The sequence below is a fragment of the Callospermophilus lateralis genome, chromosome 15 (assembly GCF_048772815.1).
Source record: "Callospermophilus lateralis isolate mCalLat2 chromosome 15, mCalLat2.hap1, whole genome shotgun sequence".
NCBI lineage: Eukaryota > Metazoa > Chordata > Mammalia > Rodentia > Sciuridae > Callospermophilus > Callospermophilus lateralis.
The window spans coordinates 89,883,881-89,908,619 of NC_135319.1; the positions used below are offsets into that span (position 1 = coordinate 89,883,881).

The 24,739-nt window shown below is 54.8% G+C and overlaps 1 protein-coding gene across 4 annotated transcripts in view; it reads left to right on the forward strand.

Annotated features, from left to right (window-relative positions):
• The window catches only part of Ptpre (protein tyrosine phosphatase receptor type E), a 38,212-nt gene that overhangs the window by 8,823 nt on the left and 4,650 nt on the right, over positions 1–24,739 (forward strand). For 2 of the 4 annotated variants that reach the window (XM_076835281.1, XM_076835283.1), the window contains 14 exons: positions 3,811–3,901; positions 7,711–7,787; positions 8,444–8,480; positions 9,880–9,977; positions 12,481–12,600; positions 14,433–14,596; positions 15,258–15,393; positions 15,826–15,975; positions 16,319–16,412; positions 17,536–17,612; positions 18,409–18,543; positions 20,298–20,423; positions 21,193–21,359; positions 23,134–23,269. In XM_076835281.1, coding sequence (XP_076691396.1) covers positions 3,811–3,901; positions 7,711–7,787; positions 8,444–8,480; positions 9,880–9,977; positions 12,481–12,600; positions 14,433–14,596; positions 15,258–15,393; positions 15,826–15,975; positions 16,319–16,412; positions 17,536–17,612; positions 18,409–18,543; positions 20,298–20,423; positions 21,193–21,359; positions 23,134–23,269 — 1,608 coding nt within the window. Of the gene's footprint in view, positions 1–3,810; positions 3,902–7,710; positions 7,788–8,443; positions 8,481–9,879; positions 9,978–12,480; positions 12,601–14,432; positions 14,597–15,200; positions 15,394–15,825; positions 15,976–16,318; positions 16,413–17,535; positions 17,613–18,408; positions 18,544–20,297; positions 20,424–21,192; positions 21,360–23,133; positions 23,270–24,739 lie in introns of all 4 variants that reach the window. The other 2 variants (XM_077105526.1, XM_076835282.1) reach the window with 1 other exon arrangement.

A 24,739-nucleotide genomic window follows, 5' to 3' on the forward strand; every position in this document is an offset into this window, starting at 1 on the left:
TGCCCTGTCAGGTGGTGGGGAGTGCCCAGGGCCCATCCCCGGGGACTAGTGACCTGGCAGGGTCAGTCAGAACACAGTCCTGGGGCGGAGGGTCTGGGAACCTGGTCCCTGGGGCAGCTCCCCTCCTTGGCACTCATTGCCCATTATAAGATGCTATGGTTGAGTCTGAGGCTCAGGAAGCCGTGTTCTGAAATGGGTGAGACAAAAATACCATTATTTCCACACTGTGGCAAACCAGGGCCTGAGTCCACCCAGAACAGTGGTTTCATGCTGAAAGCCAGGGAGCCCCCAGCCATCCCATCACAGTTTCTGATTGGAGTGGACATGTCCCTCTTCTGAGTCCCCACCCAGCACTGACCAAGCCGTCCCAGAGACTGCCTTTAGGAGACACTAGCTCAGCCTGTTGATGGCTGTGCTGCATGTGGTGTGCAGAGAGTCCTGCGGTTTTCACCTGCTCCTGCTGTTTGGGATGAACGGTTTCCACAAACGCAGTGAGGCCATGGCTCGCCGGGACCATGGGTTAACCAACTGGTACAGTCCCCAAGGGGGCAAACTAATTAACTCTCCACCAGAAAACATAAACCTAGACTTAACGATGGCTTCCCAAGTGTCGTTAATTTTTACAATTTAATGTGCTGTGAGTTTTGAATTTGCTGCACATATCCAGATAGTCAGACAGACAGGTGCAGACGCACACTCAGGCAGTGCTGCCTTGGACATGGCCCCTCACTGTCCTGCATGCGTTTTGAGTTCTGCCGTGAGCATCCTCAGCTTCATGTGCATGGCTGTATGCTGAGTGCTGAGCCTGAAAGGGTCAGTGCTGAGCCAGCGGGACTGCTGCCCGCCTCTGGCCCAGCCATTGCACCCTGGCCTTGGTACATCTTCACCTCCTCCAAGCCAGCTTCCACCATCTATGAAGGGGGCACAGGGATGGATCCTGTCTCGACCACCTCCAGCTCAAATGTCGGGCTGGGACGATGGGCTTCATGAACAGCCCATGTGGCCCAGTTGTTGTATCCAGAGCTGGCATGCACACTGCTGCAGACCAGTGACTTTTTATACAGAAAGGTGATGGCGAATTTGAACTGTACTTTACTAATTTTTTAGCACAAACCTCCTCTGTCTTGATCTTGCTTCCTTTTTATTATTTCCAAATGTACCCTTCCCCCCTTTGTCTTTCTTTTTTTTTTCCCCCTGAGAAATTAGGTCACATTGAAAGACAGCTCCACGAACTATTGTTTTGCAATCTCTCAGCTTGACAAGAGAAGTTAATTCTCCATTTTCAAAATAACTCTCCATGTTTGCAGCTAGACTCTCTCCTCCCCCTCTCTTGTCCCATTTCTCCTTCCACTTTGGTTTCTCCTTATGCAGGAGGCTGGTGGCTGGCTCCCTGGTGGAGGGCCGTGAGTCAGAACCAGTAGCTCTGGCACCATCACAAAAGCGAGGGCCACGCCTGGAGGGGGCCAGGGTGGGGCCAGAGAGGCTCTTGCCCTGGGTGCGAAGTCTAAGAACACACCTAAAATCTCGATAGTCAGGCTAAGTCATGTTTTGATGCATCACTTCAAATTACTGAAATTAATACAAGAGATCTATGATGAACAGAACAGCACAATTATAAACAAGGAGAGGACCAGTGGGGACAGATATTTTCTTATTGTCCCAGACTCCAGTAACTACACAGTTACTGATTCTGTCATTAATTATGTCTGTTATTCTGGTCACTGTGGATTTTGTACATCAGGTTGGAGTTTTTTGTTTTTTGTTTTTCTTTCTTTCTGGTGCTAGAATTGAACCCAGGGCCTCCTGCATGCTAGGCAGGCCCTCTACCACTGAGCTCTACCCCTAGCCCTGGATTTTTCAAAATATTTGTTCTCTCTCTGATTCCTAAGTATTTTGGGTGCCCCTTTAAAATGTATGCCCAGGGCAAATGCCCCTCAGCTCCCAGCCCTGCCTTTGGGCAGCCGCCCCCCGCCCCCAGCTGTGAGCCAAGTTGTCACAGGCTGGTTGAGGTAGCACTGCCCCATCTCCAGGTTTCGAATCTCGGGCAGCTACTGGGTCCCTCCTCCCCCACCCCAGACCCCTCTGGCCACCACACCACAGCCACTTGCCTTACAAGGAAGAGGGAGGCTTCTCTATTTTTTTTTGTCAATTTATTATTTTTAACAGACTTTGTTTGGTGAGCGGTTTTAAGCTTACAGAAGAGTAGCGCCCGAGCTGCAGAGCTCCGAGCTCCCGCCTCTGCCCAGAGAGCAGCTTCCTCTGCTGTCCGCTCTTGTCCCAGCCTGTTACAACTGACACATTGTTGCCACCTGAAGGCCACGGTGCTTGTCTGCTCCTTCTGTCATCTTGCCAAGTGCTTTGCACCATGTGCCTGGGTTCCAGCTTTGCACCATGTGCCTGGATTTTATGTCCAGCCCTAGGGGCAAAACAGCTGTTGAGGGTAGAGAAAGAGAAGGAAGACCTGAAAGTGTCGTCACACACCCAACATCTAGGTAAGGCCGAGGAGGGAGTATTCAGACAGCCCTGACCAAGAATGAGGCACTCAAGGGACAGGGGTCGGAGGCTGGGCAAGGCTGAGAATTGCTGCTGGCCCTGCTGAGGTGCCCACCATGCTGGACCCTCCACGCTGCCCCGGGTGGAGCTTCTTCCTGTGACTACAGGGTATAGCAGCCCCAAAGTGGAGGAAAGGTGGCTGATGGCACCCTGGGAGCACTTGCCAGGGATAAGAGAATCTGCACTGGAGAAGCATCTACCTGAGAGGAGGGGGCTCAGGCCTTGATCCAAAGTGTGAGCAAGCCCAGGGCAGCGTGGCTTTAACCTGAGGCTGCACTGCGAGCCGGCCCCAGGCTCCTGGGTCGAGCCCACGCTGGCCTGGTGACCCTGGACACAGCCACAACCACATTGCCTTGAATTTCAGACCTGGTCCCTACCACAGGGGCGATCCTAGTGTCACCTGATAAGAGGGGAGCTGTGACAGACAGGGAGGATGGCCCAGCTCCCCATGTTGCCAGCACCTCCTAAGCACTCGGTAGGGCATTAGGGATTCTTCGTTGGAGCCCAGAGTGCAGATCCAGCAGTGGGCAGGTTGGTGTTGAGGCCGTGACTTGAGGTTCAGCATGCTCGTTCACACTGTGCACCAGGAGGGGCGCCCCTGCACGTGGGATGTGTCCCAACAGTGAGCAAACAGCACAGCTGGAGACAGCGCAGAACCAGAAGTGGTGGCTCCCTGGAGTAGAAGGAACTAGGGGCTCAGATGCCTGCGTACACACCTGCCATGCTGTCATCGGATTTAGCATCCTGGTCCTCATTTCACACCCCCCTCCTCATCTGGGACCAAGGCCTTGTGAAGGGGTGTGTCCAAACCCCAGTGGGCCCTGAACCAGGTCACTGGGGAACTTGGAGAACAGGAGCTGGCTCACTGGGTCTGGGTAGGAAGGGCTGAAGAGTCGCCTTGTAACAAGCTCCCAGCCGTGACCTCACTGGTCCACCGAGACCCCTGGAGTCCTGAGCAAAGCCAGGGCTGTGTCTGTGGTCACCTCCCTCTCCACTTCCCTGGGTCATTTTACTCCTCTCAGCCCCGCCCCTGAGTCACGGCATCCCTTCTCAGCCCTCCTTGCTCTGTCTCCTGGTCACTCCATCCCTCCCTGGGGAGGACGCCTGGGCTGTGCCCATACAGGGTCTGAAGCGGAGATGGATGAGGGGCAGAGGAGCATGGCTTGAGGGGCCTTTGATTCCTGTGCCTGGCAGGGAAGCTTTGGGGGACAGAGGTGGATTCATCATATTTAGCTCCAACTCTGCATTTTCTTCCAGTCGTTGCCATCTGGACACATACAAGGGACGTTCGAACTGGCAAATAAAGAAGAAAACAGAGAGAAAAACAGATATCCCAACATCCTTCCCAGTAAGATTTTACTTATTTTGCATGGTTGGTGCCATCTAGACTAAACTTGGCATTCTCTTATAGCTCCCAGGGCTGTGTCTGTCCAGCAAACGCAGCATCCTGCTGCTCAGCAGTCAGACACCCCCACTCACACCAGGAGCAGTGCAGCTCTCCTCTCTGGGTCTGTCTCCCTGCAGGAGGCTCGGGCCCCATTACTGCTCCGGGATCTGGTGCTAAGCCTGTGTTCATTGTTCAGGCCTGGATGCCCGGGGACAGGCAGGGCAGGGGTGCTGCTGCATGGTCTTGGGCATCACCAGGCAGAGCCCCTCCTATCAAAATCAGTCCTAGGCCCCCTCTAGGCCTGCTGGTGCCCTGGACAGCTCCTCTCCCTCAGACTCAGTGCTCTTGGCCACAAGCATAAAATCCCCAGCATTCGGTAGGGTCCTGGACCAAGGACAGAAGTAACAGAATAAGAAACCTATTGGGGTCTGGCATCTTTGTGGGAAGGCTTAGAATCCAAGAGCTTTTCACCCCAAGAGCTAACGGTGGCTGTGGACCAGGGACAGTGTCGGAGATGGGTGCGACAGCTCAGCACAGGGTTTCTCATGATGTGCTGCAGCTGTCTAGGCCGGGCCAGCCCAAACCCTCAGGCTCCCAGAAGCCTTTGCAAGGCTGGTAGTGACAGCCTGCACCTCGTCTGGACCCCTCCTGCCGGGCCAATGGAGCAGCAGTCTGCAGGGACTCCACCAAATGCAGTTTGAATCCTGAGCCCCACCCCCCTCGTGGCCCACAGACCACGCTCCTGGGCAGTGCCCCATGGGGTCAGGGAACTCATGATGGTGGGCTTCGTGTTGCTCCTAGATGCAGTTTCAGGGTAGAATGGCATCTACTCTGTGTGTATGAGCTCTGAGGTCTGTCCTCTCTGTGGTGACTGGTCTCCCGCGTTTCTAGAAATATCCTTACCCATTTTACATGCATGGGGTTCATATGTGGTTTGACAGAGCCCCGAGTGAGCCCACGATACAACTAAAACTAGACAATCAAGTAGTCTTTCATTGTACAGGCAGCCTGGGGAGATCCAGGGAATGGGTCAGGAGCTGAGCTGTGAGGGTGGCTTGGTCCAGGGTCAGATTCTGGGCACAGAGTGAGACCAAGTCAGAGGACCTGCTGCTGGAAGAACTGAAGGAATCCAAGACGGGGGTGCGGGGGTGGGGAGGCACTTACGTGGCTCCACAGTTTGAAGGAAAGCGTGACCACGAGAGGAGGAGTCAGGCTCCTCAGAGTAATACATGTCCAATAGAAATCAGGGTTTTCAAGATGAGTGTCCGTTTCTAATTCAGTCACCTTGGTCGACCAGCTTAACTGATGCCTGCATTGCTCATGTGTGTGAAGGACCTACTCAGCACCAAGCACCTTCCCAGGGTCCCCTCTTGTCCTCTCTCTGAACCCTTGCTGCTTAAAGCATACTTACATTGTTAACTAAGAGTATTTCCCGGGGATCTTGTGGGACCAGAGTCGGTGGCCAGGTATGGGAATCTTCTACACCCTGGCCACTGGGGCGACCACTTCCCCTGGGAGTCCTGCCTGGACTGGGCAGGGCCTCTCCTGCTGGTCTTCTCCCAGCAGCTTGCACTGGGAAAGGAAGCAGCCTTCCTCCCAGCAAGGAAGGGCAGCAGGTGCTGGCCAGGTGGCTGAGCTTCCCGGGGTCCTCCCCACCCCCACCCCCACCCTGCCCGGGAGGCCCCTCCACAGGAACTCCTGGGTGCTGGCAGCCAGCCAGGGCTAGGGGTGCTGCAGGGAGTTCTGTGTTTCACACGGGTGGTGGGAGGTAGGATTCAGGAAGGGTGGCTGGAGACATTGTCCCTGGCATGAACCAACTAGGTGGCATTCAGCTGAGAGAGAGGTGCCCCTGAGGGCCCTGCTGGTGCCAGGATAGTGGCTGGATCTTGGGACAACAGAGGGCTCTCAGGGCTGCTGCCAGGGCCAAGCTGTGAGGCCCCTTCTCACCCAGGGTGGGAGCAAAGGCTGGTGGGGGAGGGGAGCGGAGACCCTGCCTTTCCTCTCCTTCCCAAGCCTGGGGCAGCCCATACCAGGTTGAAAGGTGCCCCTGAAGCTCCTGCACCGTCTGCGACCCCAGGAGCTGAGGTCAAGGTCTTCCTGGGGGGACCGGAACTTGCACCCGCTGAAAGGCTCCAGGGGTCTCCTTTTCTGGAATGAATGCCAAAGGCTGATGATTCTCGAAAATAATGTTTTGAAAGTGAAGTGTGACTTTTTAGAATAAAAAACAGGAAGCTCATAGAAGCTGCAAGATTCTAAATCTAACCAGAGGCTATTTTCCCTCTGCTAGTCTATAACCGTCCTCCAGTGTAAGTCATCACGGTATTTTGAGCCAGCCCTGCACGTGCTCCGCCAGCGCTGCTTCCGCTGGGCTGTCGGGCTGGGCAGGAGCGAGGGGGTGAGGTCGCCATGGCTGTGGGCTTGGGCTGGAGCGCCCTGCCTGCGTGTCACGGTGACTGTCCCTAGGGCTCCACGACTCCGTCTGCCAGCAGCAGGGCAGATCTGGCCCCACAATAAGCCCAGGCACAGGGGTCAGGACCACTAGCACTGGCCAAGTGGACAGACGTCCTGTGAGTTCAGACCCCAGCATGGGACGTGAGACGGGGCCGTGCTCCAGCACCACCGTCACGCCGCCCAGGAGGAGGATGAAAGGGAGCAGCGGCAGTGTCACCCACTCACCGCGCCTGAGCCCGGACACTTGGGTGGACGTGGGCTGGGTCCCAGGCTGGGTGACACCTCCAGGGCCGTGGAGATGGCCCAGTTCCTTGGGACTCAGACACGCTGCAGAGTCCAGCCTCGGTGGCAGCCGCCTGCTCACTGACTTCTCACACCGTGGAAGGAGGACAGCTTTCGCTTTTTTCTGAACCAAAGGCCCAAGAAGGCAGAAGTCACCGGGCCCACCAAGGCTGTAGCCTCCCCAGTGAGCGCACCACACCACGTGTCACACCAGAGCACACACAATAGAGCGCACATGTAGAGCACACACATGCAGCACATTCGCACACAACACACAGAGTATGCCACAAACACACCACACACGTACACATGGGCCACACTCAACTCACACTGACATCCCAGAACAATGCACACCACACATACACACACACACCCCACAGGAGACACCACAAATAGACCCCTCCACAAGCATGCACGTGGCACACACACACACACACACATGCATGTACACACAGACAGCACCCCGTCCACTCCCACTCTGGAAAGCCCACCCCAGCAGGCTGGACTCCAGCTCAGGCCGGGCTGGGCCTGCGTGAGCCCTGCTTGCTTCCAGCCCAGGGCAGACAGGTGCCCTTGCAGACGGCCAGGGATGGGGGTGGAGCTCAAGGTCCTGAACCCCACACCCAGCTCCCAGCTCCCAGGTACCCTGGAGAGCCTGGGAAGGTGGACCCAAGTCCTGTCCTGGGGTTCTCCAGTGTGCTCCACACTGGTGAATACCGGGCCCACAGCGCCCAGTCCTCTGCTGGCAGGGGTCCCAGCGTGCTCTATCATGCCTTGTGTACGTGTTCACCCAGCAGTCCTGACCCGACGCTGACGTCCCACTGCTGTCGTCCCACAGCTGTGGGAATCAAGGTGGCCCAGAGCAGGTGCCCTTGCAGCCTCAGGGCGCCCGCAGCCCCACAGCAGCTGTAGAATGCACCTCTGCTGCCCGGCACCGCTGGGGGCCGCCCAGTCGGGTCCTTGCTGGTAGCTAACGCTTCAGGTGAAGGAAGTGCAGGTTCCTCCCCTGACAACACGGGTTTGTCTGGTTTTTCCAGATGACCACTCCAGGGTAATTTTGAGCCAAGTGGACGGAATCCCCGGCTCGGACTACATCAACGCCTCCTACATAGACGTAAGTCACACGGCTTTGCACCCCCTGGCCGAGGAACCAGCGCCCACAGGCACTTGGACTGAGTCTGAGTCATGACAGGGGCATTTTCTTCTATGGCCTTTCTGGGCACTTGGCCACACAGAGCACCAAGGGCACAGAGCCACCAGCACCCAGGAACCTGCTGTCAAGAAGTCAGAACATGGAGGTCACACCAGACAGTAACAGAGATAACCACATGACAGCCGTGTTGATCCCATGACACGAGAACCAGCTAGTTCAGTGATGACTGGTTAAATAAATTATGGTAAAACCATATATAATCAATTATTAAGATTTGTTTAAATTGATCTCTAAAAGATCATTAGTATAAATTATAAAATTCACATTTAAAATACAAGGACTCAAAAGGATTTGTAAATTTTGCCCCAATTTTAAGAATATAAGTGTCCAAGGTCCTGCTTCTGTGCATGTGTGTCTGGGGAAGTTGGCAGGAAGAGAACAGCGTCGGGGGGACCCAGGAGAAGAGCTTTTGCCATTTCTGAAATTGCTAGTGAGTTTTCTCTCCTCACTTTTATCTGTCACATCCTCTGTGGTGACACGGATTCCCTTCCTGCTGACACTAAGATCTTTTCATCAGATCATTCTGAATAATTATAAATCTGATTTTATTTTTCTAGGGCTACAAAGAGAAGAATAAATTCATAGCAGCTCAAGGTAAGCTTTTTACTAAATTAACTTCTGAGCATTATTTAGGTAAAATGATGTGACTATCTACCTGCCAAAGATACCAGTCATCGATATTGGATTTTTCTGCATGCGTGTGGGGGGGGGGGGAGGGGGTTGTGCTGCTATGGTTAGCAGGCATGTCCAATGTCCGTGCACACCATGGGTGTGTGTAGACAGACACACAGTCTCTTCCACACCTGCACCATCTACACACAACCCACAGCAGCTCACTGCTGCTCTTCCGGCACATTTGGTGGGCTGGACCCCCTTCACTTTCTCTCCCTGGTCTCCTTGTAGCTCCAAGGCTAGGGGCGGGGGTGCTGAGTTGCCTCTTAGATGAAGGTCCCTGCCAGGACCTTGAACACTGTCTTGCACTTGAGCCCTTTGGCCCAGCTTCCCTCCCCTCCAGCAGATGCTGACTCTGCAGGTGCCCCTGCTGCGCGCAGTGGGTATCAGGGAAGCTAAACTAGAGTTCCCTGACTTCCTCCTCTTGGGCCAAGAATCTATAGGTGGGTCCCCAAATTCACAGTTTATGACAATAACCTGGAAAGCTTGTCATAACCTAGATTCCCTGGGAAATACAAACCCACCCACATTCATGCACAGAGGATCAGAGCTATGTCTAGCCGAAAGTGTCTGGAGACCTGACAAACATTGGCTAAAAAGAGATAAAAGTGTGTTTTTCTCTCCTATGAGCAGGCATCCCGGGGGAGGCAGCCCAAGGCTGGGACAACAGCTCAAGGGAGGGGCTGCTTTATCTTTCTGCCCTGCCCTCCTTCTCTTGTGGCTCCCAGCCTCCAGGTCACAAAATGGCTGGTGCACCTCCAGGCACTGTGTCTTTAGTGGACAGGAAGTGGACAAAGGGCAGAAGACTTTCTTCTAGAGACACTCTAAATTTTGTTCACATCTTATTGGACAGTTTTATGCCAAGAGATTGAGATCTTGACCAAAGGGGGAGGGGGTGAGAAGTGGAAGGTGAGTCATCAACCTGCAATCTCCCCCCCTTTCACACACACACACACACACACACACACACACACACACGTCTTTTATGAATCAGAAGCTCTGGAGGGGCCTGCTGTGCTGAGAAATGAACAGGTCACTTTGAAGGGTAGCATTAGACCCAGCCCTCCTCTGAATACCCCGTTAATGACCATGAATATAAGAATCCAAATGAAGCCGGCATTCACTTGGGTGTCCTGGGTGTCCTGAGGCAGGACAGGCAGGGGTGGCCGTCACTGGCTCTGGCATCTCAGGGTCTGAAATGCCCAACCAGCTGTGCTGTGCCCAGGAAGGACAGTGCAGTTGTGCAGGCCAGCAGGAGCCAGGCTGGGGCCCAGGGGCTTCTGCTCATGCCCTTGACTCTGGACCTGTCCTCCGGGCTCAGGCCCTAAACAGGAGACTGTGAACGACTTCTGGAGAATGGTCTGGGAGCAGAAGTCCGCCACCATCGTCATGTTGACCAACCTGAAAGAAAGGAAAGAGGTGAGTCCCCACCTCGGGCTTAGTTCCTGCCCCTCCCCGTCCTTTGCCACATCTGTCCCTTCTAGCAAGCAGTGCAGGGAAAAGCACTCAGGGACTCACAGCACTTTCATCTTAAAATAAATTCACCATGCTCCTGGACCCTCGCCGCCCTGCTCTACCCACGAACACCGGCCCCGGTGTCAACCCAGCCCTGGCCGAGGGCTGTCTCCCCACAGGGAGCAGCGGATTCCAGAATCAAGACCCGTATGTGTGGGGTGTGGATGTGGAAGGCCTCAGACCGGGGAAGCACCGTCGCCTGCTTGTCCTGCAGATGAGAGATGCACGTGGGAGGGAGGAAGGGGACCCAGCCACCATGAACAGCCACAAAGGACGGCTGAGCTGCCTCATGCCGAATGCAGCAAGTCCTCCTCAGTGTCCCCCACAGATGGGCTTTCTCCCAGGTGCCAGGATCAGGCTGGAGCAGGGCCGCCGAGGGCCACGGAGGGCCACGGAGGGCTACGGAGCCCCTGGAGGCCTGTGGCCCAGGCAGGACCTGGTGTGGGGAGTGAGTTTGTTCTCCAAATGGAAGAAGGACCCAGAGTCCGAAGGAGGCTTCTTCAGTGGAGCAACCCTGGGGGGAGAGCGTGTCCCAGCATGTCCAGCATGAAGGGCCTGCATGGGGGGAATGTCTGTCCTGCCAGCCCCTGCCCAGGCCTCTCCTGCACGGCAGGTGATGGCCAGGCCCCAAGGGCACCTGGGCAGGCTGAGGACTCTGGGGGGAACTGAGCTTTCAGGCGAAATGGTGGGTCCTGGGGGTGCAGCCGGGGCGGAAGCCTTCCTAAGGGTTTCCAGCTGAAAGGCACAGGAAAAAGCCTCTAGTCACGGATTCCGGCCTTCCGGTCGGTCGGAATGGCGTGGTGGTTTCTGTTCAGGTTTTGAGGGACAGGGCTGGGGAGCACCACGCCTTCTCACAGTGACTCTGCCTCCTCACCCTTTGTCACTCATGGAAAGAATGACGGGAAGGAAGCAGGGCCCGGAACGCTAGCCTTTCCTTCCCTGGGCAGCTGTGGAGGAGCCCCCACACTGTAGACCAGCAGGCCACCCTTCCCCGGGCCCGGGACCCCTGTGACTGGCCACCCACACAGGCAGTCTTCCCGGGGGGCTGCTTCTCCAAACCGGAAGCACAAGCCCAGTGCAGAAGCTGTGGCTGGAGGACCCCCACCCCCGTGTCCCCCGCGTGCTGTTGCCCAGGGCTTGGCCCTGCTCTCTGATCCTCCTCTGGGCCTCCTTCCGTGGGTGTCCATCCTGTGACTCAGTGCTGCCTGCCGGAGCCCAGATGAAACCATTTCTCAAGAGAGTTCCTTTTTCTCGGCTGCTTGCACTTTGCTTGTGGTCTCCTGCGTCCACTTCCTGAGGAGCACGTTGTGAAATGAGGCTGGCATCTCATGATTGACGGAGGGAGGGGAGGCGAGGACCCAGGGACAGTCACCCGGAGCCTGTCGGGGCCTGAGCCTGAGCTCCTTCTTGCTAGAACCTTTCAAGGCAGGGACTGTGGGCTGGTCCCAACAGCCCCAGGGCGGGGCGAGATTCACCCAAACCAGGACCTTGGGTGTTCTCTGGCTGCTTCAGAGACTCCCTGTGAACATCGGGGAGCCTGGGCCAGGATGTGGTGGGTGGGGGCTGGGGGAGGTGTCCCATGGGTGTCATAGCACCAGGATGCTGGTCTCTGGTAATTACCAGGCACTTCATGCTATAGAGGATTATTAATCCTGGAAAATTGGCCGGTTAGCTGTGCCACCCCTGGGCCATTTCCCAGACAAACTGTCAGATGCCTGGAAGCTGGTTAACTCTCAGAGACTTCTCAGTGCAGCACCCACATAGCTCCCCTCTTGCTGAGAGAAAACTCCTACAGGTAGATGCGAGGGGCACCAGGAAATAAGGGCTCCTGGAGCCTGTGTTTGGGGCCGTTTCGACTTCAGAGGGTGAGATGGTAAGGAAGTAGCCTCTCTGTAACCAAGTGCCACCTGGCAGATCCTGCATCAGCCCACCCTCCTGGCTTCAGGCTTCTGCCCTTGAACCAGGCCAGGAGGTGCTGCTAACAAGGCTTGGTGAACAGGCAGAGGGGAGGACCTAACGCTCAGCCCTGTGTGAAGTGTCTGCAGGCGACCTTGGGGACAAGGAGTGAGCTTCACTCTACCCTGAGGGCTATCTTGGGTCAGGTTGCCCAGCTCTGAACAGAGCAGGCTGAGGCCAGTTCCAGACGTGTGTGGCTTCAGTGAGCAAGCAGACCAAAGAGGCCACAGTTGAAACCAGCAAGCCCGGCCAGGCCTGGTCCTGGGGCTTCTTTCCTATGGTGCGACCTCACCTGCCCCACTGATAAGGGAAACGCTCCCCTGTCTGCTTTCCCATCCCAAGGAACTGCGTCTCAATCCTGGTCCAGGGGCCCTGTGTGGCCGGCAGGGGCTGGGCGGGGTGACGAGGCACCCTTGAGGATCTGTCTGTTTCTGTGTGTTGCTCCATGCAGGAAAAGTGCTATCAGTACTGGCCTGACCAGGGCTGCTGGACCTACGGAAACATCCGGGTGTGCGTGGAGGACTGCGTGGTCCTGGTGGACTACACCATCCGCAAGTTCTGCATACAGCCGGTGAGCATGCCCCGCAGCCACCCCGCCAGGGCCATTCCTGGGAGCACAGGCTGGGGGTCAACACATTTCTACACTTTACAACACGGGAAGCTGCGTCCCTCCTGCAAGACCCTCACAGAGGGCGCTGTGACAAGTCTGCAGAGAGGCCGTCTGTTCTGTGGCTCCCTGGGAAGGAGGAAGAGTCATTTGGCAGGGCGGGGCATCCGAATCCCCCTCAGTAGCAAGCTGTCATTTCACGTGACGTGGAAGGCAGCTTATTTTTATTTAATTAGTTTATTTATTTTAGTCTAAAAGTAGCTCACGTGTAGATGGCCATTTCCGTTTTTTCCCATTTTCTACCTGGTGCATTATGGCTGTACATGCTGACGGGATTTGTCGCTGCATAATCACACACGAGCACAGTACACAGTAGGTGACAATGCCATGCGGCCTAGCCAGGCCCCGACCCTCCTCCCTGCCTGCTGCCCCCGCTCCCGCCAGTCCTTTCCTCCACTGGCCTCCCGTCATGTTCATGAGATCCCTGCCCACCCTACCCCGCCTTTCTTCTCCTTTTTCCTCTCCAGCTTCCACACAGGACAGAAAACATATGACCCTTGACCTTCTGAGTTTGGCTTATCTCACTGAACATATTGTTTTCAACTTCTATCCATTTTCCTGCAAATGACATAATTTCATTTTTCTTTATGGATGAATAAAACTCCAAATATACCACATTTTCTTTATCTATTTATCTGTTGATGGCCACCTGGGCCGGTTCCATAGTTTGGCTGTGGTGAATTGGGCTGCTATAAACATGGGTGTGCATGTCTCACTGTAGCTTGATGGCTTTAATTCACTGGGGAGAATACCAGGGCGTGGCATGGCTGGGCCGTGTGGTGGGTCCACGCCTGGCCTTTGGGGGAGCCTCCTTAGTGGTCGTACTAATCTACGACCCCACAGTGTGGAAGGGCCCCTTTTCTCCACATCCTCTCCAGCATTTTTGCTTGTGTTCTTGATGGTTGAGACAGCATTTTTTAAAACAGTTTCAAAATGTGTCCAAAACCTCCTGGTTGTTTTTCACACTTCCTGTAGTTCCCCACTAAAAGAATAAGGCAGACATTTTATCAGAATTCAAGGACAGAGTGATTGGTATAATTAAATTTAAAAATATGAGGCTGAGATTACTCGAAGCCACAGCAAGAAAGGGAGAGAGTAAGTTTTATTGTTCTTCTCACCCCTGCTTTCCTCTCTCCTGGATGCACAGGCACTTGCACACACACGTGCACATGCCAACATACACACACCCCTCCAGACATACCTCGAGCCTTCCATGGTCTGGGGCAAGTGGACTAAACCCACAGGCTCTGGGTCCCAAGAGCAGAGAGGCTCTGGGGGACCTGGGGTCTCTGATGAACAGGCCCCCTTCTTTTCTCCCCAAGTTGAGACACTCCGAGGGGGAGGAGGTGCTGTTTTTTTGCTGATCGCTCAGGACATGGGAGAGAAGTGGGGCTGGGCAGGGAGAGCAGGGTAGGCCCCTCCTTGAAGTGGACTCTCTTAGGACTTGCTCTGGGGATGTCTGGCTACTTGAAGCCTGCATGGCCTGGGCATGGCCAGGTGCCCACGGTCCTGCTCCCTGCCCTCTGCAAGAGCCCATGGTGTCAGGTCCAGAGCCAGCAGTAGCCAGCGCCAGGGTTCCCACTTGGGCATTCTTCACATTGATGGGCACTGACACTCACAAGAGCCCCTGCTGCCACAGCTGGATGGCCCTGTGGAGCCCAGGCAAGGACCTCAGTAGGGATGTGGGTGGGCAGGGCGAGGGCCACCCCGCCCCTGACTCGCCATGCCCTCCACAGCAGCTGGCCGAGGGCTGCAAGGCCCCACGGCTGGTCTCGCAGCTGCACTTCACCAGCTGGCCTGACTTTGGAGTGCCTTTCACCCCCATCGGGATGCTCAAGTTCCTCAAAAAAGTGCGGACGCTCAACCCCGCGCATGCCGGGCCCATCGTGGTTCACTGCAGGTACGAGGGTGGGCCGTGGAGGGAAGCCTTGCTCGTGGGACAGTGACCAGTGGACAATGTCAAGGTGTCAGAGGGGCAGGCCGGGGGCGGGACACAGATGTGCCATTCCTGAGTGGCAGCTCCGACATCCCTGCAGAGAGAGAGCAGGGGCAAGTTCAGGGTCTCCGCAGCACATCCCATGTAGCAGAGCCTGACTTCGGTGGCTTTTGAGAAAAGACCCCGATATGTAAAGTCAACCAAGCAGAGAGACCCAGATTGACCGTGGGAGTGGGGCCACCCGCCTCCCCTGGGCCTTCCCCTCCGCTCCCCCAGGGACCTCGTGATCCCTTGGGTCCCAAGGGACACACCCAGGATGTCCTCCCTTGCCAGGACACAATTATGCCCATGATAACAAGAAGAAAATGTTTGGCTGCTGATAAAATTACCCACACAGCCTCATAGAAAGCTGCTGGTGTCTGTGGCCCTCGGAGAACGTTCCTGGGGTCGCAGCGCCCTCTAGTGGCCACACCGTAGACTCACCCCTCGAGCACCCAGGAGAAGTTTCCCTAAGTGACTTTCCTCCTGCTCTGTCCTGGAGCTCCAGCCTACCCCAAGCTCTCCCCAGGCTCCTTACTTCAGGGGAATGTGACCCAGGAGGTGGCATCTTTCTTCTTCTCCAAAGCGCTGGTGTCGGCCGGACGGGCACCTTCATCGTGATCGACGCCATGATGGATATGATACACTCGGAGCAGAAGGTCGATGTCTTTGAGTTTGTGTCACGAATCCGCAATCAGCGCCCTCAGATGGTTCAGACAGACGTGAGTGATGCCTTCTCCCACCTGGTCTGAGCTTGCAATGCAGCCTCAGGGCCCTTGCCAGACAGGCACGTGGGGGCTCGCGGCCTCTCCCCTGTGGCCCAGGTGTTGAGAGGCGCTGTCCAGGAGCACGCTGAGCATCCGGCCTGGCTCCCTTCTCATTCTGCCCTCCCTCCCTTGGGCCCTGGGGACTGCCCAGCCTTGTCCTCCATGTCTTCATAGGCCATGGGTGACTATGCTACCCCAGGTGGCACCTGGTGTCCTCAGTTTACACCAGTGTCGACCATCCTCTTTACTGGAGGGCCTAAATGACCAATCTCTGTGACCATGAATCTGACTTTTGCCCCCAACCTCCCACCATGGGCAAATAGAGACAAGAACAGCCCCACTGTGCCCAGGGCAGAGTCGAGGCTGGGCACCCCGGGTCTCCCGCAGGTGCAGTACACATTCATCTACCAAGCCTTGCTGGAGTACTACCTCTACGGGGACACGGAGCTGGACGTGTCCTCCCTGGAGAGGCACCTGCAGACTTTGCATGGCACCGCCACCCACTTGGACAAGATCGGGCTGGAGGAGGAGTTCAGGGTGAGTGGGCCAGGGTGCACCACCTCCTGGTGGGCGGCCGAGGAGAAGGGATGACAGTGACCCTTGAGATGGAGCCTTTCCATCATTTACCCTCTTGGCTAATCCCGGAAGAGCAGGGCACGTGCTGGATCACGATTTCAAGGAAGAATGGTGAGGGGCTTTCATAGCTTTGGAAGCAGGGGGTGAGGCTTGAGGCCACCTGTTATCTCCTAATGCTGAGACAACTTATTGGAATGGAGACAGGTGTTCCCCGTGTACAGGGGCCCCCATAGTAGGACTGTTACTGGCTGAGCACTTTTCCCAGGAGTTATAACTGCATCACTGTGTCCTATCAATTGTGCAGAAATTGACCAATGTCCGGATCATGAAGGAGAACATGAGGACCGGCAACTTACCAGCAAACATGAAGAAGGCCCGAGTCATCCAGATCATCCCGTGTAAGGCCGCCTGGCTCAGGTCGCCACCCCTCAGGGCAGACTGGGGCAGGGGCTAGGATGGGCTGCTCTCAGTTGCTGAGAGCCTGCTGACCGACCACCTCTATAAACCAGGGTCAGGAGCAGGTGCCCTCAGATCCAGACTCTGGGCCCCTGGATGCTATTATCAAATATTGAGAAGAGAATATTTGGGGCACTCAGTTAGCCCAAGTCCACAGTCCAGGTGTGTCCCAGCCTGGGATGTGGCCCAGAGGCGGGGGAGGCCCCGGACTGCCCTGCAGGGAGGGCTCAGGGAGCTGAGAGGGTTGCCACGGGCAGGACTGGGCCCTTATTCTGGACCCCTGCAGAGGGGAGCGTGAGTGTGGGCTGAGGCTATGTGGACAGCCAGATTGGAGCCCAAGGCAGCTGGGCCTTTCCAGGAAGAGACGTGGGGAGGGTAAGACCAGGGCCGCAAGTGGAGCTGGGACTCTGCTGACTCTGTGGGCACGGGAGGCAATGGTCAGCAAGGAGGTAGGAGCCCACATCTGGGGTCTCATCCAGTGGGGAGAAAGAGAAGTTAGGGCGAAGAGTGGACACTTGAGGGCACCAACGCACATGGGAGGGAGGTGGGACAGCACTCGGCCAAGAAGAGGGCAAGCCGTGTTGCAGTCAACGTGCCCTTGACGGACCCACTGCTCAACAAACACCTGCCACATCAATGCTGGAGCGGGCTTGCTCTCACCGCAGTCACCTGTGCTGCGGAGAGCAGAAGTTCCTGGGGCTGGGCCAGCCTTCCCCACTCAGACCCGTGATTCTTCATGGCCACAGTATCCTCAGGCCAGCAGTTCCTGCTCCTACTGGCTACACTCTGTATTCCTTGAAGTCAGTGGTTTTAATATTTGCAATTTAGTATGTATCATATCAATTCATGAAACATGAAAGAAATAACTGGATTATTTTCAGAGCTTTCCAAAGAAACAAAACAAAATAAAATAAACTTCCCTGGAAAACTTTATTAACCTGCTTTATATGGCAAAGGCCCCAAAGAGGTGGCCTCACATTTTGGAAGTGTATAGCAACAGGTCAAGGTTTTCAGGGAAGGACAGTATCAGTATCTGTTCTCACTGAAACATAATGCCATTTGCAGATGACTTCAATCGAGTGATCCTCTCCATGAAAAGGGGTCAGGAGTACACGGACTACATCAATGCGTCCTTCATAGACGTAAGTGCTATAGCCTAAGGTGTGCATGGTGTGTGTATGCCTTCCTGTGTGGCCACACTCTCTGGCACCTTGTTCTCACCATAGAAGGCACTGGCAAGTCTGCAGAAACTCAGCTGCTGGTAGCCAAGTTGCTTGCTTTAAAAAAAAAAAAAAAAAAAGAGTGTGCTTGGGAATAGGCCGTGACACTGCGGGGTCAGTGGCCATTTCTTCACCAGCTTCCACTGTGAGCTGCTTCTCTCAAACACACCCATTACACCCCAGCCACACCTCCAGGGCTTCTGAGGCTTCCTCCCTGGGCTATTTCTGTGACCTGTACCTACAATTTGGACAATAGGATCATGTGTCCAGGCCACAGCATGTCCTTATGCACAGTGGCATCTGCAGAAAAGCAGGCAGGATAGACCTTGTGGCCAAATGCACATTAGTGTTCCTGTTGGCAGTGGAGGAGATGACTCCAGATGTCAGTGGGGCCCTGGTGGAGCTGGGATTTGAAGCACCTCCCTCTGGCTCCACGCCTAGATCCCTGCCCAGGCCCTGGCCCCATCACCATGCTGTAGTTGGTAGTTCACAGTAGCCATTCAGAGGGGACCTCAGGTGCTGGAGGAGGAGGCCAGGTGTGTAGTGCTCAGGTGAAGTGGGCCTCCTGGCCTGCTTCATGGGTGGACAACTTGGCTTTGGTTCAGGCCATGAAGATCAAGTTTCCCTCCTCAGGCCTGGGGCTGTCTAAGTGCTCCTGGCCGGTGGTGGCATCAGAGATAAGGAAAGCCGGATTCTAACCTCTGCCCCCCACTTGAAGGGCTACCGCCAGAAGGACTATTTCATCGCCACCCAGGGGCCGCTGGCGCACACCGTGGAGGACTTCTGGAGGATGGTGTGGGAGTGGAAGTGCCACACGATCGTGATGCTGACCGAGGTGCAGGAGCGAGAGCAGGTGAGCACTGCCGCCGGCTCAGGTCCTCCAGGGCATCTGGGCACCTGCAGTGGCCACGGCTACCCCGCAGGACACCTCACCTGCTTGTGTCCTGCAGCCAGCCTGGTGAGGCCCAGCCTGGCAGGAGGGGGAGAGGTCAGAGATGAGAAGGGTCCTACTCCACCCTCTGCTTTTCTAGGGGTGGAGGGGTTGTTGGCCCAAACACCCCTCTTAGCCTTAGTTCAAATCCTGATCCTGTGTCAATTGAGATCACCACCTGCTGAAGAAAGAGACAGACGTTGACGTGCGTACCCTGTTGATATTGTTCTAGTCAAATCAAGCACGTTTCTGTTTCGTTTTCCCAGAAACCCACCCTTGGCCCTCTCGTATTTACTCCATAATGTGACAAACATTCATGAACCCAACAGAGAAAGCATCGTGTAGGTGAAGGAGCCCAGCACCACCCAGTATGAGTCTGTTTATCTTAATGTCTAGAACAGCAAATCCTTGGGGTCCAAAAGGAGGCCACCTGTTGCCAGGCTGAGGGGGAGGGGAAGGGGGACCACAAAAAAGACTTGTGTTTGCTTATGTCTGAACTTTTGATAAAGAGGAGCATGAGATGTGTGCTCCTTGAGGACTGGATTTCTCCACTCAAGTCTGGGCTTCTGTTGATTTTCTGTGTTGGCTTCGCCTCGTTTCATTACGTCCCTTCTTTACCTTCCTCCTGCCATTTTCCTTTTTGCCAATGGTGCTGCTGCCCCTTCTCGTACATGTCTCACGCTGCACTGGGTGGGGTCTCCAGTGTGCCCTCCCCTGCAGAGCACCTGCAGTGGGAATCTGCCAGATGATTCTCAGCTGCTTTCCTTCCAAACTGGTCTGCAGAGGGCTCATCTGGGATGTGTAGGATCTATCATCTGTCACACAGCCTTGTGTTCTGGGCACCCTAATCCTTGTGAGTAAATAAACGTAGACACACCTCTTCCTGGTCCTGATTTGCATCCCCCTGACTCCTCCAGGGTGGAGCACACTTCCCCCATCTGTGGCTGGCACTTTTCCTCTTGTGTAAAACGCCTGCTCTGCTCTGCACCGTGCTCCCTCCTACGGGGCAGGGGGCCGGTTCCTGATGATTTGTAAGACCTCTCTGCATGCTCTCCATGCTCATCCTGGTTGGTTTCATGCATTGCAAACACCTCTCTGCAGTTGGTGGCCTGTCTTTTCACTCTCACTGATGTCTGTTAATAAGAGATGTGAGTTTCACTCCAATCAGCTGTTTTTAATAGTACCTCATATTGGGCTCACTCATTGGGGGTCTTATTTAGTAAATCCTTCTGTATCCCAAAGTGAAAGGATATTTTGTTCTTCTAAGGGTTTCACAGTCTTGTTTTTAGCCTTAAGTCTTAGCCTATCCAGTTTGTTGTTAGGAGGGTCCCGGCTACTATTATGGAATACAGCCCCTATCCAGCCACCTCCAGGAGGCACATCAGTCCTGCAGGGCAAGGGCCAGGGATCCAGTTTTATTTTTCCAGCTCTCTTTGTTGAATAATCTCTCCTTTCTGTTCTGTATTGAAGTTCCATGTATGTATTTATTTCTAGACTCTATTCTGGGCCCTTGATCAACAGGCATTAATGGATATCACATTCTGATTCATATGTCATTTTCTTGGACAGGTGAAATACCTTAAATGGTTTGACAACAATTCTACGTCACAAGATCAAAAGTAGTAGTAGCCAGGTGTAGGTGTTACCAGACTTAACATTTTATTTTATCTCTCAAGGATAAATGCTACCAGTACTGGCCGACAGAGGGCTCAGTCACTCATGGAGAAATAACCATTGAGATCAAGAGTGATACCCTTTCTGATGCCATCAGTATACGAGACTTCCTGGTCACCTTCAATCAGGTATTGTTGCCCTGGCTCTTTCAACTCTTGCAGACCTCATGAAGCCTCCTCACTCAGGGATCTGCTTGTCACGGTGCCAGATCCAGGCCTGTACCTGTTACCTGCCATGCTCTATCTGCCTTTTCCTGAGTCCCAGAGTACATGAAGAGCTACTAGGTTATCCAGTGGCCAGTCTCCCATTGAATCCATACCTCCTGGTGGTCACCTGCATCCTTGCTGGAGGCTGAGGCTGTGAGGCAGAGGCCCACCCATCCAGCATTACTCTCCTATTCCCAGCCAGGGCAGTGACCTCAGTGGTGAGCAGGAGAGGATGAGATGAATGAAGCCACAGAGGCCTCTTGGGGCCCTCTGCCATGGACCTCCTCAGAACCCCCATCCAGGTCCCCTTTAGGTTCAGGGCTCTGATCACCTTTGCAAAACCTCTCGGTGACCTCTGGGTCAGCAGGGTGAGATGACTCACCTGTGGGTCTTGGCTCTGAATTCCAGCCAGCCAGTCCAGGGGGCCACACAGCTGCTAGGCATAAGCAGGACCTGCCTCCAGCCTCTGAGCCCTGACATCTCAGAAAGAGGATGTCCTTCCCTGAGCACAGCTGTCCTTATATGTCTTGGACCCAGGACTAGCCAGGCCCCTTGGATAGCCTGGGGGGAGGGAGATGACGTTGGTGGCCACAGAGGGGCCAGGGAGGGCTCTGGGCCCAGCCAGACTCGTGACAGGTCGGTAGACCCAGCGGGCGTGGACCTGCAGGGCTGAGACCCTTCTCCCGTGCAGCCCCTGGCGCGCCAGGAAGGGCAGGTCCGCACCGTGCGCCAGTTCCACTTCCACGGCTGGCCCGAGATCGGAATTCCGGCCGAGGGCAAAGGCATGATCGACCTCATCGCGGCGGTGCAGAAGCAGCAGCAGCAGACCGGCAACCACCCCATCACCGTGCACTGCAGGTGAGCGCGCCCGCAGACCCTGCCGCCCACCCGGCAGCTGGGGAGCGGAGCCCGGGAGTGCTGCGGGCATCGTGAGTCCCTAGACTGTGTCCCTTCCCTTGCACACTTCACGCATGACGCCACATAGCGCGTGAACGCCATCCCGGTATACACGTAGAAAGCACCTGCGGGAGGCTTTGGGAACGTGGTCCTGAATATCGTTCCGGGCCTCTCTAGCCATCCTCCCTCCTGCGCCGGGAACAGTCGGAGCTGCCGAAGGACCAGGAGGGTGGGGGTGGGGGTTGGCCACGTGAGGGGATTCAGGTTGGGATCCCTCATCGCCACCCCCACCCCATCATGGGCAGAGGAAGAGGGACGTCCCAGGGTAGAGTGTCCCTGGAGGCAGTGGATTTCCCCCTGGAGGACCTGACAGCACCTTGCAGAGAGCAGAGGGTAAATCCCGCCAGATCTGAAGACCCGCCCTCCATAACCTTAACCCCAACAGGCTGGCGGTCCTGCGGCCATCCTCACAAAGTTCCTCCAAGAAGGTACAGAGCACTCCACAAAGTGTTGAAATATCAAATGAACTCCATGAATTCGTTCAATTAATATGTGTTAATAAAAATAATAGCGATCATAATGGTTACTAAGAATTTAATAAGAACCCCCTTTTTGGTCTCCCTCGGGGCATCTTCTAGTCCTGCCTGAGCAGCCCATAAGTGTAAGAAAGATACACTGTGAGAACCCTGTGACCCTTGTCCTCCAGGACAGCGTCTTGGCCACAAGGGGACTCTCCCAAGGCTCTGCCAACTTGGGTTTGGGGTGTTTCATTCTTGGTGGTGATGATTTGCTTCTAAAGCTGTGATTCTGTTTCACTTCCCACTTCTTATGACCTGCCTTTCCTCCACCTGCTGCCCCATATAGTGTGGCCACCAGAGCCCCTGCCTAACTAAGAGGGGTGGGACTCTTTCCCAGTGTAAGGCCACCTGAGTGCACTCCTGTCCTGACCAGGAAGCGGAGCTTACACCTGGCGCTCAGTTCCAGAGGGCTTTGCAGAGGTCATTTAGAATAAAGTAGAAAGGCGTGGCTTCCTGAAGAGTTTAGCACATCGAGGGCACAAGGGGTCCCACCTGAGGAAAGGCAGATGTGGGAGAAGGCAACACAGCAGGTCAGAGCTGCTGGAAGAGGCTGGGCAGTCCCACCTCCTGTCGGCCTCCGACTTGGCCTACATTGAGAGCATCTGGCCCTGCTCTAGACATTAATGGTTATTCACATTCACTCCATGCTCACTGCTGGAAATCCGAGGTCTGACCATCCTCAGTAGTGAGCACCTGCTGTCTTAACATCCCTTAAGTGCCACTTTTCAGGGTCCCCTGTTCCAGAAGACAGGCCTGCACAGTAAGGAGGGTGTGTGCCAGGATCTTCCTCCCTCCCTGGAATCCTGAATGGCAGTGTTCCCATTTCTAATGAGTTCCCAGGTGATGCTGAGCCCACTGCTTCCTGAACCACACTTGGGGAACCCCTAGTCTGCACAAGGAAAAAGGGAAATGCTTAAAAACTGTAACTGTCTGATTCATTTCACAAACCAGCTGGTTCCTGTAAATGGGGACGTGCTCTAGCAATGGTAGGTTTGCTGAATCTTGCTCAGAAACTAAGCTCCAGGAAAGATCACTAAAGATCCAGTCAAATTCTGATCCTTTCCAGTGACTGTCACTTCCGTGCTGGTGTGCAGGGGTGGCTGTAAGCTCTCTGTGTGCAAGCTGAATGATCATCACCACGCACTTTCTGTCCACAGTGCGGGAGCTGGGCGAACGGGTACATTCATAGCCCTCAGCAACATTTTGGAACGAGTAAAAGCTGAGGGACTCTTAGATGTATTTCAAGCTGTGAAGAGCTTACGACTTCAGAGGCCACACATGGTGCAAACCCTGGTAAGAACCTGAATGATAAGGATGTTTCCAGAAGAGTGGAGGATTGTGTCGTGTGTTTGATGTCTGTTTCATGAAAGGTGCTCCAGCGTGGGGAGGCGGAGGGTGCGATTCCCAGGGCAGAGAGCCGCCGCAGCTTTCCACAGTGAAGCTGCAGACCCTCCCCTCCTCGGTCTCACACACATCTGTCCTGTGGGCAACACCAAGAGGAGGGGCTTGTCCACAAATTCCACCACATTTAAAAATCACATCATTATCAAGTTCAAAAGCAGCACTGAAATGTCTTGTCATTTTCATTCTTACACTATGGCGTTTAGTTGGTCTGATTTCCTTGGCAGAGTCTCACCTAGCCTCAAGACCCTGCCCAGGGACGTAAGGGACCCAGCTGGTAGCTGATTGCCCTACACATTCTCTTATGTTACATGCTTCCTGGTTTGGGAATTGAGTCTTCTTCACCAAGTTCAGTAAGGGCACTTGCTAAACCAGAAGGTATGATTTTAAGACTGTTATAGCTCGTCATCTTCCCTAAAGCTCCCTTGTTTAGGACTTTTCCTCCCTGCCTGCTCCTTCTCCACACTTGACCAGCCTGGTCCCCACTGAAAGAAAGGAGGAGAGAGGACCTTCCCACAGCTTTCCTGTCACAGCAGGGCACAGCAGCCACAGGAACCACTGAGCCAAGAGCAGGTGTGCCTTGGTGACTGAGACCAGGGTTGTCTGTCCTGGCTGCAGGGTACACTCACCTGAAGACTTTAACTTGCCTCCAGTTGCCCAAATGGCCTCTCAGACCAATTAAGTGGAATCTAATCCCCTAGTGGGGGACCCAGGTATCAGCATATTTAAGGCCCCACAGCTGGTAGCAAAGTGAACCCAAGTTTGAGAGCCCCTGGACTGGAAGGAACTTGGTGCTTGCTGGATCCCTTGCACTGTAAGTCTCTGCACCCTGCAAGCTCTGACCCCACTGGGAACCTGGATGGCTGGCAACAGTTGGAAGGATGAGGCACCCAGAGCTCTCCACGGGCCCCGGGCCCTAGTCCCAGCTCTGTTGGTCCCTGTAGGGCTCCAAGGAAATGCTGAAGAGGCCCACGAAAGCCTCCTGTGGTTTACACCTGCCTCCTGGTAGTTCCTGCCCCACACGTCACAGCTGAACAATGCTGGGTGTGGGGAAAATGGCACAGAGCACTCCACAAAGTGTTGAAATATCAAATGAACTCCATGAATTCGTTCAATTAATATGTGTTAATAAAAATAATAGCGATCATAATGGTTACTAAGAATTTAATAAGAACCCCCTTTTTGGTCTCCCTCGGGGCATCTTCTAGTCCTGCCTGAGCAGCCCATAAGTATAAGAGAAAGATACACTGTGAGAACCCTGTAACCCTTGGCCTCCAGGACAGCATCTTGGCCACAAGGGGACTCTCCCAAGGCTCTGCCGACTTGGACAAGTTCCTTCTGCTTTTTGGGTTTCTGTGGGAA